This window comes from Nicotiana tabacum, chromosome 17, assembly GCF_000715075.1.
Source record: "Nicotiana tabacum cultivar K326 chromosome 17, ASM71507v2, whole genome shotgun sequence".
Lineage (NCBI taxonomy): Eukaryota > Viridiplantae > Streptophyta > Magnoliopsida > Solanales > Solanaceae > Nicotiana > Nicotiana tabacum.
The window spans coordinates 49,186,257-49,198,914 of NC_134096.1; the positions used below are offsets into that span (position 1 = coordinate 49,186,257).

Genomic DNA, 12,658 nt, shown 5'->3' on the forward strand with positions numbered 1-12,658 from the left:
GAATCCATTCAATCATGAGAAAGACTCATTAGAGAAAAATCTCATGGCATAAAAGTGTAGTTTTGTTCCGGTTCAAATTTCAGCTAAGTGATTTATTAGGTAGCAGCTAATTTATTGAAAAAGAGAAGTGTAAATTTATTGAAAGTTTTGTCGCCACATAGGCAAAAGTTGAATTCCATAGGCACCAAATCAATTACTGTACTCCTATGGACATTAGTACTCCCTAGCACCTATATACGTACTACTTTCCCCTCCTTGAGGATGTATGGAACTAAAGGAGAACAAGTTTACGCCAACATGTATGCTACCTTGAAAATGGAATTAGATTAAAGTTAAAATAATCCTTAATGCTAATTAGGCTTGAAAAATCTGTAGCTATTCATCATGGCTAGAATCTTGGTTTCTTTGGATAGCAGTTTTTTTATTTCAATAAGGTAAATCTATGACTACCGTAGATGACATCTGAATTAGGTTTAGAATTAAATTTTACGAAAATATTTGTATAAAAGTTCACGAAAAGAAAAATATATTAGGAGTAAAAAGAGATTACTTAATCCGGAACTATTTTAATTTAGATTAAAATACTTATAGAGAGCAAGGAGCATCAAGGCCCATTAGCTCAGTTGGTTAGAGCGTCGTGCTAATAACGCGAAGGTCGCAGGTTCGAGACCTGCATGGGCCAATATTATTTTACGTTTTCTTCATATTTAACCTGCTTTCTGCCCTTAAAATCGAATAGATACGAGTCAGCGACCAATGTGTTACACAATTTTTTCTGAACAGATACAGAACTTTTAAGCATTTTGCTATCTCTCTGATCTTCTTATTGCCTTTGTAATTGCTTCACAACCAACCATCAATCTTTGGTATCTAAAAAACATAATTTATGAAGCCAAATATTTCTCTAAGTTTAAAAAGATAAATTTGGTGGTAAGAACTACAACCAAATTAAATATTATTACAAAGCTTCAACTTGTTACAAACTTCTCTTCCATGTAAAATTCATGTTTAAACACGGCTTTACTTCCACGGATTCTTTTCAACTCAAATATTATCCAAACACGACACCTACTGAAATCACCCACCCCCAAACTGCTACAGCTTTTTATGCGTCCTATTAAGTACTTATCTCACTAATTCTAACTGCTCTAGTCTGATCAAGAAAAAAACTTGTTAAACGAATGTATGAGTGAGGAGAACTGTTGTTCTGAAACTAAGTATATTTCTTTATAGTGCCATTAAAAGCTTAGCTGATGGTGCAATTCGAAAAGAAAAAAAAAATGGTCCATCAATTGATAAACTATATCTCAATCACAAACTAGTAAATATTCACTGTTTCAATCCTTCGTAACGATTTTGCAATATAGGAACCTACTCATTTCAATATTGAATGAGTATAATTTATCTTTTAGGACTAGAAATTTCTTGAAGTCTCTCATTTATTTACATTGCCATACAAGTATATAACAAGACTAAGAACATGCCTAGCAAACTCCATATCTAATGTAAATGTAATAATTAATCAAATTTTAATCCCAACTGGTTGGTTTCAAGTTCATGAGGAATTGAAAAAAATAAAGTGTATTCTTCCACACATTTTGCAGCAGGCTCCCACTTACTTGTACACACACAGACAGACACAAAAATAATATGAAGAGGACGGCCCCAATTGCCTGTTATCTCAATGTTTTCTTCTAATGCCCAATCTCCATTGCTAAGAGCTGCTCGTTTCCACCACTCACAACTTCCCAAATCTTTTTACAATTATCAGCTTGCTGATCAGAGCGACAGAGCCACAGCCAAGTTGAGCCCTTCCCATCGGCCACGACAACATATTGCTTCACAAGTAGAAAGGAAATACCGCGTTGCTACCAATACTTCACACGAATCTGGGGCCGAAATATGCACAGAAAAGCAAAGATAGCAAGTAAGATCTAAATGGTGTCTATTTCATATGTTCAATTTTGGAACAAAATGCATTTTGGCATGCACTGCCAGATTTTGCTTCATATCTACACATCAAGCAAAGAAACTACATGAAGTAATTAAGAACACATTGAAATCAAAACAGAGCTTTCCTTATAGCATCAAATATAGATCCACACCAGAGGCTCCGGAATAGGAGTATGTTAGCTGATATGTAGCCTAAACATGGACATCTATATACTTCTAAGATTTTCCAGTAAATAAGTCCATACATTGCTAGCGGCACTCACTTTAATCACTTGGAGTCAACATAGAAAACTCAAACCAAAGAACTCCAAAGGATGAGGGCCATGAGGCACACGAGGCCGGAATCCAAATACTGTACAATTAGACTCAAGCGACCAAACTATGGCGGAAAAAAAAGGAAAGACAAAAATAGGTATAACACATTAATTTAATGCGCTATGTCCCTTTCTTTAAACGGACGGCGTTGACGTCCCTCTTTCTTTATTCTTGAAATCCACATGGCACAGGAAACGCAGATAACACGCATTTAATCACTTAAAGTCAACATAGAAAACTCAAACCAAAGAACTCCAAAGGAGAGACAAAAATAGGTATAACGCATTAATTTAATGCGCTATGTCCCTTTCTTTAAACGGACGGCGTTGACGTCCCTCTTTCTTTGTTCTTGAAATCCACATGGCACAAGAAACGCAGATAACACGCATTTAATAAGTCCATACATTGCTAGCGGCACTCACTTTAATCACTTGGAGTCAACATAGAAAACTCAAACCAAAGAACTCCAAAGGATGAGGGCCATGAGGCACACGAGTCAGGAACCCAAATACTGTATAATTAGACTCAAGCGACCAAACTATGGCGGGAAAAAAGGAGAGACAAAAATAGGTATAACACATTAATTTAATTCGCTATGTCCCTTTCTTTAAACGGACGGCATTGATGTCCCTCTTTCTTTGTTCTTGAAATCCACATGGCACAGGAAACGCAGATAACACGCATTTAATGTACTATAAGATAAGTTGAGTGTTTGGTGGTGCAATGGTTAAAGGCTGGCAATAGAGCTAGTTTCGGCCTTGAGGTCCAAGGTTCGATACTTGCCACAAACAATATTTTATTTTTCTATTTCTTTTTCATTATTTGGTTTAAGTATTTAGATATAAATGCTTTAATATTTATAATTACTTTTCAATGTAATTAAAATAATTTAATATTTATTAGAAAATTATGATTTTTGAAATAAAACAAAAAAAAAAGAGAAGCCTTTTAATATTTCGTTAAAAATATCCACCAATATTTTTAATAGTTGTTATTTTGTATTATACGTAAAACAAAATTATTTTTCTCTTTTTATTTTCAAATTAGAATTATGAGTTTTATTTTATAGTTAAAATTTTCATAAGAGAATAATATATACAGTTTAATCTATTGCTTGAATTTGTTTTTATTTTTTGATATTTTTATTTTTAAATTTAGTTATTAAAATTTTAGTTATATTTGCACTATATGAATTTTATTAATATGAAATTCTAATTATAAATATTATAATTTTCTTATTATTAAATATAAACTAATTATAACTATTTAATCTTTAAAATTATAATCCAAGTTTATTATTAGCTAAGTAATGGATTATGATTTTCATATTCTTATCATGACTAAATGGTTATAATACAGTTTAGTTTATGAAAATTTAGTTTAGAAAAATTAATTAAATGGTTGTTCATAAATTAAATGGTTATAATCAGTTTAGTTTAGGATAATTCTTATTAGAAAAAATTTAGTCTATGAGCAACCATTTAATTAGTTTTCCTAATAAAAATATAAGAATTATATACCATTACTTAGCTAATAATAATCCTAATGGATTATAATTTTAAAAATTAAATGGTTATAATCAGTTTATGTTTAATAATAAGAACAACCATATTCTTATTTAAAAATTTTAAATGGATAATACAATTACAATAGCAAAGGAATAAAAGGAGAAATAAAAATACATTTCAGGAAAAATATAATTAGAATTTTGATTAATAAAATTCATATAGTGTAAATATAACTAAAATTTTAATAATTAAATTTTAAAAGAAAAATATTTTAAAATAAAAAATTCTAAGCAATAGATTATACTGTATATATTAATTAAATTTCTCTTATGGAAATTTTAACTATAAAATAAAACTCATAATTCTAATTTGAAAATAAAAAGAGAAAAAAAATAACTTTATTTTGCATATAATACAAAATAACAACTATTAAAAATATCGGTAGATTATTTTAACGAATTAATAAAAGGATTCTCTTTTTTATACTTTAAGTGAATTCAAAAATCATAATTTTCTAATAAATATTAAATGATTTTAATTACATTGATAAGTAATTATAAATATTAAAGTATTTATATCTAAATACTTAAACCAAATAATGAAAAGAAATGAAAAACGAAAAAGAAATAGAAAAACAAAATATTGTTGGTGTAAGGAATCGAACCTTGGACCTCAAGGCAAAAACCAACTTTATATCTAGCCTTTAACCATTGCACCACCTAGCACTCTGCTTCTCTTTTTGTACATTATATTCTATTTATCTGCGCCATGTGTATTTCAAGAACAAAGAAAGAGGTCCGTTAAAAAAAGGAACATACATAGCGCATTAAATTAATGCGTTATACCTATCTTTGCCTCCCCTTTTTTTCGCCATAATTTGGTCGCTTGAGTCTAATTAGTCAATATTTGGGTTCCGGACTCTGAGGCACCCCCCCCCTCTCTCCCAACCCAAGCTTACGCACACTTTGACTGCTCCACCATGTTCCTGCTACCTCCCACTAGCACACGTACTAAGTAACTCTGTCCATAAAGGCTTAGAAAGATGCGAAGAAATCAAACAGTAGGCCATACCCTTAAGTTACCTCATAAATCTATCTATTGCTTAGTTTTCTTTAATTATACTCCAAATCTACCCCGGTACCAATAATTTTCCCTCATTCCCTATGAACAATTTAATGTGTACATTCCTTTCCTATTGAACCAACATGAGTGTATCATCCTTGACAATACTATCATCATTAACAAATCCAAACTACTAATAACAAGCACAATACAAAAGTGTGCAGAAAGAATCAAAAGCTTGAGGATTCTCTGAGCAACAAAAGAGTAGCATGATTGCAACCCACTAACATTGTGATTTAACCTAATGATGGAAGCTATTGCTCAAACAAAATGCAAAAATTGCCTGCCAGCACTGATTACCCATTATAAGAAATAGTACTTAAAACCAGAGGGTAGAAGGTAGAGCTGGAGAACTTGGGTGGACAATTTAATCTACAACAGTATATCTATAATAAAGACCTATATTTCTTATCATGATTAGTAACTTAAATAAAGCTGAAATATGTAAGAGTGGGTTCTAATTGGCAGCACCTCTACTGGAGAAGTCAACAACAATAATCAGCAGTGACTACTTGGAACTCTTAGCCTTCTTATCAGCTTTAGCAGCCGCAGCTGCAGCTTTAGCAGCAGATTTGGCTAAGGTAGTGGGCTTCAAGGCACTCTTGGGGTTCAGTGCCTTTCTGATCTTAAACACAGCCCAGGCAGTTCCAAAAGCATGCCCTGCAGCATCAAGCCCTTCACTGGTTGCCTTAGCTGCTTCTTCTCCATACCTACAAAAGGCAAATTCACTTTTAATTTATATCTGAATAACTAGAGCTGCATGTCTTCATTTTAGTGTATTACCCCACTGACATAGTGTATTAGCACTTAGTTGAGCGACAAAATGAATGAAAATGTATTGCAATGAAAAGATGGAGGTCTATTACCATATGAAAGTCCTAGTTTTCATTCCTAGTAAACATCAGAAAAAAGCATATGTAGCCAAGATAACTGATCGTACACTCTACCATAAATGTTTGCAAAGTTAAAGTAGGAAAAAGGGAAAGGAGAGCTTTTTCTTTGATTACACCTTTTTTACCAATTTGGACGATTATCCAGTTTTCTTCGGCAATTTTTTCAGGTATTGGAGAACTGTACAACAACTGAGCTTCACCTGTGAGAAACAAATTCAGTCGTGACAGTGCTTGATGTAGACATCACATTCTTTCCAGCTACTTCAACAGCATCACATATTCTGCCTATTAACAAGAACATCGGCATTAGACTTCTGCCAAATTTAATAATTAATTTTAAACGAAAAAAATAAATTGCATCTACTTGTGCCAAAAGACAAATTGCATTGCCGTGAGAAGTGGCACACATACTTATGAAGTTGAAACCACCAAAAATCACCTTAAGAGTGCGCAGTATACATATTGTACTCTAACTGTAACACCAGCCAGATGCATAAAGTTAATGTTCTGGGTCCCCCTTGTGCCACTTGGCCTCCCGTGTGAGAGGGAGGAAGCAGGAGTAACCATCTAAAAGCAAGGGTAACAACTAGCACTTCACTCGAACATAAAACAATTACTCAAAGTTGTCCGTTTGACAGCCCAAGTAAAACTGATTCAATCCTTTTTCTACGCAGAAAAGTGCTTCGACCAGGCTCGTCATCATATCATAAATTGACTACCTCTTCCTCACCTACCGGTGATCAACTCATTCTTGCCATGGAGGACAAAAAAGAAAACATCAAAATCCAGAGACATATAAAGAACTGAAGTACCCCCTTATTTTTTTTGATTTTGCACCGGGTGTCCGAGTCTCTTTGAGCCCCGACTAATCCCGGGGGTGCACAGGCCCTCGGCAAGGAGTTTCCCGCAAGTGCACCACGGTTAATTCAGGTTTTACCCAGTCTGATGGCCCTCAGAAATTGTTTGCACCCAGTGGGTTTCGAACTTGAGACCTTGAAAGGGAGCAAACCCCAAGGCTCAAGTCAATTGCCACCAGGCCAACCCCTGAGGGTTTGAAGTACCCCCTTATAGCAATGAATTATACTGCACTATCCTCCATTCAAATATTGCATACTACCCCATTGTGAACAGTGGTAGCTTTTACTTAATTCCTGTAGCATGCAGTGGTAATACGTTTCTGATCTAGGAAGATTGATATTACGTCTGAATTGAATGACTAGGTGAGAAAGGAACGGAGGGGAATGAGAGACATAAAGAATTTTAAGTTCTGATAGATCTTAGAAAGAGAATTAAAGGAGAGATGGGAATGCCAAGGTAATGAAATAAAGATTGAATCTCGTTTCCACCTATATTTAAACAGAAAAAGTAGGAAACCAAACCTGTTTTATTCAAATTTTTGTAATCTAAAAGGGGAACTTGGCATCGTGAATAAAATGGGTATTTTTATATGTCAAATTATGCCATAATAAACCCAAAACAAAACTTGTGTTATTCTCTTTTCTCCTACCTCCTTCCCTTTCCCTCTGCATAGTTTTCTTAGCTGATCAAAAGCAAAAGAAAAAAGAAAGGTGGCGGGGATCCTCTTCTCTTGATCCAAACATATCGATCAAGAATAGCTTAAGGCAGAATCAAATACATAAACTGGATTTCTTACCCTTTTCTCTCTTCTCTATACCCATGTATTAGGATTAGCAATTGCCTGATTAAACTCCTAATGAGACACAAGTGGTTAGATGTCCAAAAATAATTCAGGTGTGCACTGACTAAACGGTGCCAAATTCAAGGAGTACCGAGGTATTATGCCTTTATATTAAAGACAATTGATGAAGACCTATACATATTTATTTTATTCCTGTCAGACATGTCCTTGACGCCATGAATCCTACACTGTTTAAAGATGACGTCTTAGCTAATCCATGTCTGGGTTAATATGGGTATTATAAAGCTGCGGTTGAACGTTTATCTGACCTGTAGCAGTAGGGAGAAAAGGTAGAAAAGCAAATAGCAGAACCTAGAGACATACAGATTCCAGAAGATATCAAAATGAGTCGGAAAGAGAGAAAGAAAGATATTTGACTTACTAAATCCATCAAGAGTAGCAAGAACCATTTCCCCAGGCAGGAGGCTAAAGAACTTTTTTCCTGCTTTGGTATTTGCAACTGACCTGGTAACGAATCCTGAAACCTTCACAGCTCCAGAAAGGACTCCAACCGCCACTTTCTCAGTCATCTTTGTTACTCTCTTAACCCTAAAAAACACAGCCGAACAAATAAGTCGCAAATATTACACCAACTATTCACATAAGTATTCCTGATCTTCTTAAAGGGATGTACATGTCGATCAGCAAGAGGTAGCTCAAAAAAAGAACCCAGGTTTATGATATTTTCCATTTCCCAAGAGTGGAAACGAGGGAAAAAGGCAGGATTTTGAGTCACTTATTTCTGTATTTCTCTATCAAAGAAAGTCTCGCATGGCAGCTTCTCACGCTAAAGTTTTAGTTATAGCAGGTTTCAGAATTTATAGGAACAAGCATCATTATCAGTAATAGAAACCAGATACACTCAGGTGAATCAAAATTATCTTGGTTTCATGATGGTCTTTAAGGATGCTTAACATAATTCAAACCAATTAACAGTTTTAAGACATTTGTAGCCAAAATAGTTAAGAAAATCATAAAGTTTCATAGTCCAACAGCTCACTGGGATTAGCTAAATCTCTAAAACACCGAGAACATTTCCCGTCATATATTCTGGCAAGTGTAGATAATTGCATCCCGTTTCTTTAGAGTCATAACTTTTTTTTTTTTTGGATAAGGACATCCCCTTTCTTTAGAGCCATAATTGATTACCTTGTAATGAGTAAAAATATAAATTTCACTCCAAGTGCCCTAATATCAAACAAACCATCTCTACCTTCTATATCCTCTCACTCAATGGAAGTTCATCACAAGAAAACAAAAGAGAAAGCCTTGTGCGCACAAAAGAAGAGGCTAAATTTTTCTATTCAACAATTCCACACCTTTCACTGACTCATCCCTATCTTTAAATTACTAATGGCCGTCATGCATTAATGTGGGGCAGTAATAAATATCCTCTACTTTAACTTTCATGCTTTCCCATGTGAAGGGGAAAAAGAAAAAGCACTTCCCTTCACATTTAAACTTCATAGTCCATTTTATTAGTTCCTCATTTATGTGACACTTTTTCCTCGTTAGTCTGTCTCAAAAATGATGACACCTTTCTCTATTTAGAAAAAATTCAACTTTACAATTTTCATTTTACTCTTGATAAGAGATTTATGGCTAGACAAATGTCATGACTTGTTTTAGATCACAAGTTTCACAAGTCTTTGTTTCTTAAACTCTGTGTGCCTAGTCAAAAATCATCAGATAAAATGGGACAGAGGGAGTAGCCCATTTAAGAATTCAACAGGTAGTCAGTCTCACTATATACTTGATCTTACTTTGCAAAATATTCAAGAACTCACAAGATTGCTAATCAATACGACAACCAACAATTGCAAAACAAAGATATTTAGCTGACAATCAAGCAAAAGACCATACCTTTTGATCCTCTTCAATGTCTCAGGACTAACCTCAGTTTTCGAACCTGTCTTAAACCTATTCTTCAATACCTCATTCCCCCACTTCAATCTATCCGCAGTCACATCTCCACACCACAAAATCCCCTTTATCAAGTGTCCTGACCCCGAAGCCACATACTTTGCCGCCGAGGCATTATACTCCTCCACATTAGGCGCCAATGTGGTCCAATACGCCGCGCATCGCTCTTCCAACACTTCCTTCTTCTTCTCCGACTTCAAATCCGCCGGAGACAACTCCTTCGGCACCGGTCCGCCCAACACCGCCGCGGCCTTCTCCTCCACTTTCTGCACCGCAAAGTTGCTATAATTTTCCAAAATGCCATCCAGCTCCTTTAGTAATTTCTCCTGACCTTTGGAAGCAATCGTTAAACCATAATTCAACGATTCATTCGCCAAGTCATTAGCCGATGATTCCTTATCCGATTCGTCATCTTTAGGAGCTTGAAATGAGAAAAAGTAGCGTGAATCGTCGAGTTTTACGGCGGCAAGATCCTTAGTCAACGGCCACTTGATTTCGTTTCCGACACGAACGAGGACAGCGACGACGCTGTTGTCTTGCCGGAGACGGTGAACGGATAAGTCGCCGGAGGCTAGTTCGACGGAGTAGTGTGTGTCGATCAAATGGAGAATGGAACCGGGGATAGTGAGTAGGGTTTCTTCGAGGGTTTCAAGAGGGGCAGACGGTGAATAATGCTGCTCGTTAGGGGTAAATTGGTCATTTTCTGGAAAGAGGTTTTCAACGAGGTCGTTCATGTCAATGATCGGGTAGAGATTTTGACGGGAGGAGGAGGAAGGGGGGAAAGGGGTATTTTGGTCAATGACTACTTGGGGATACATTGGGGTTCGAGAAGTATTAGGGTTTAGGGAAGCCATTGAAGAAGAGATCAAAGTGAAGTTGAAAATGGAGGAGTGGAGTATAGAAGACGAGAGATGAAGTTCAGACTTCAGGGAGAAGCAGAAAAGGTAATAATAGGCCAAACGCGTAAAAATACGCGAAAAATCGGTAGTTTGATACATTAAACTCTGTTATTAAAAAAAGAAATATTAAACTCTGTTAACGGTCTTGGGAATTTCACGCGTAAGTACCGATAAGTGTACTACTGCTTTTCGGTTAGATAAAAATATAAATTTTATTTGAAAAAGAAAACATAAATTTTAAGGTGAAAATCATTTACATTCCCAAATTTACTTTAAAAATCAAATTCATCCCCAATTTTGAACAATTATCATTTTCATCCTAGTCAATATCTATTTTACCCTTGCATTTTTAACTCCCCATATATATAAGTATATTTTTATATTATCTAGATATTTTTTAATGCATGTATTTATTCATAATTTAAATAATATTGTATCTTATTATATAACTTAATCTAAATTCACTAACATTATAAATAAAATAATCATATTATAAATTTATTACAAAATATATTGTTGCTATATATATATATATATATATATATATATATATATATATATATATATGAAAATGCATATAATGTATTTCGGGGGTGTGTGATTTTAAGTTTCACTATTTTTATTATTCTCCGTGTGTATATAAAATTTCGAATTTTGATTGTTATCAGTAGAGTTTTTCTAAGTTATAATTAAAGTTCATATAAAGTGTAAATAGATAATTTTTGTGAATTTATTATAAAATTTACCTCTAGTTTTCGCCTATTATTTTTTATTACTTGCATTGTATAATTTATAAAATTTTCACTCTCTTTTAATCTCAATTTTATAAATAGATTGAGTTTTGAATGCTATTAATAAAATTATTGATACGAGTAAATTATTTGTTGTAACTTTTTACTTTCTCTTATTTTACTATTGAATACCATTAACTTATATAATTGGCTACTACTTCACACTTTCTTGGTTTCAAAAAAGCTTCTTTAATTTGTCTATAAGCAAATTGATAACATAAATTAAAATAAAAAATATCATTATATTAAAGAATAAAAATAAAAGATAAAAATTATAGAGGGTAAAATTGGCTTTAAGAAGTCACCTTTGATATGAGGAGTAGAATGATAATTGTTCAAAATTGAAGGATGAGTTTGATTTTTAAAGCAAACTGGGAGATGTAAATAATTTTCACCCAAATTTTAAGTGATGCAAAAATATTTTAACCAACTGTATAACATTTGCTTCCTTTTAAGTTACTAGATTAGGCATGCTATCTACTTGTCTCATGTACTCAATTTTTGGAGAATTTCTTTCTTTCTTGATTTCGCTTACTAGATTTCTTATTTGTTAATTTCCTGTCTTGGTGGGAGGAGATAAGGATAATGAATCAAATGAAAGTGAAAGAAATTGAACAGTTTATGTGATATTGAAAATCAACAACCTGATTGTGGTACTCTTACGATTTTTAAATTTCAATTTTAAAGTATAATATAATGTTAGTAATTAATTGATATGGAAAAAATCCAAGGTTGTAGACCTTGTAATAGGATGAATAGAATCCCTGCATCCTTAAATAAATGTATTGAATTCGAGTCCTATGAATAAAAGAAAATCCCGGTTAAGAGTGTTTCCCCATTAATGACCTTTGAACGGTGTGAATCTGAATTATTCGGACTTACAAAGTAATTATCATACATCTAGTGGAAAACTAAAATGATACTGTAATAAATAAAATGGAAAAAGGAGATAGAAAAGAAAAAGAAAAGGCTGTGCATGAGTTTGCCTTAGTTAACATACTTATTTGCTGGCCCTCTTCTCGCACATGAAAGTTATGAAGGGATGATTTTTTCTCTTTAGATATTTTTGTGAAGAAATGAACTTAGCGAAAACTTCAAAGTAGTTGTCCACTAGACAAATTATTCTAGTTCTTGTGTAGAAAAGAAGCCAAAAAACTCGGTCAAAATCTTAGAAGAAAAGTTTCTTCTCCAATTGGTAAAGACTCACTGATTCATCTTTAACAAGTTGGAGTGTATAACTTAAATTTGTGTATTGGTTTAAAACTGTATCAGGGTTTGGAAAAGGGTCTGCGGGCAGTTTGTCATTTTGAATGCTTTATCCATGTATACTTAACTATATGGTATAAACAATGGATAAAAGCAAAACAATGCATAGTTTTCTCTGACAAAATAGGCGAAAATTTTACCATGTGACAAATGATCTATAGGAGATGTGAAATCTATAACATAGTTCAATATGGAGAATTAATCCGAAAAGTAAAGGTATAACTCAACTAACTATTTTCCTATTGAAAAACGACCTCAAAATCTTCTCTAGTCCATCGTCCAATCTAAA

The 12,658-nt window shown here is 33.8% G+C and overlaps 1 protein-coding gene and 1 non-coding gene across 2 annotated transcripts; one reads left to right on the forward strand and one right to left on the reverse strand.

The window, feature by feature from the left end:
* The first annotated feature begins 608 nt into the window (after window positions 1-608).
* Window positions 609-682, forward strand: TRNAI-AAU (transfer RNA isoleucine (anticodon AAU)). The gene has a single exon. It is a non-coding gene; the product is annotated as a tRNA-Ile (tRNA).
* Window positions 683-1,354: 672 nt separating this feature from the next.
* On the reverse strand, window positions 1,355-10,394 carry LOC107764155 (protein EARLY-RESPONSIVE TO DEHYDRATION 7, chloroplastic-like). Its single transcript, XM_075234268.1, has 5 exons — window positions 9,354-10,394; window positions 7,873-8,039; window positions 5,992-6,076; window positions 5,370-5,608; window positions 1,355-1,889 (listed from the first exon to the last, which is right to left on the reverse strand). Exons 1-4 carry the CDS (start codon window positions 10,265-10,267, stop codon window positions 5,407-5,409), a joined length of 1,368 nt encoding a protein of 455 aa, XP_075090369.1. The 5' UTR covers window positions 10,268-10,394; the 3' UTR covers window positions 1,355-1,889; window positions 5,370-5,406.
* Window positions 10,395-12,658: the final 2,264 nt, after the last annotated feature.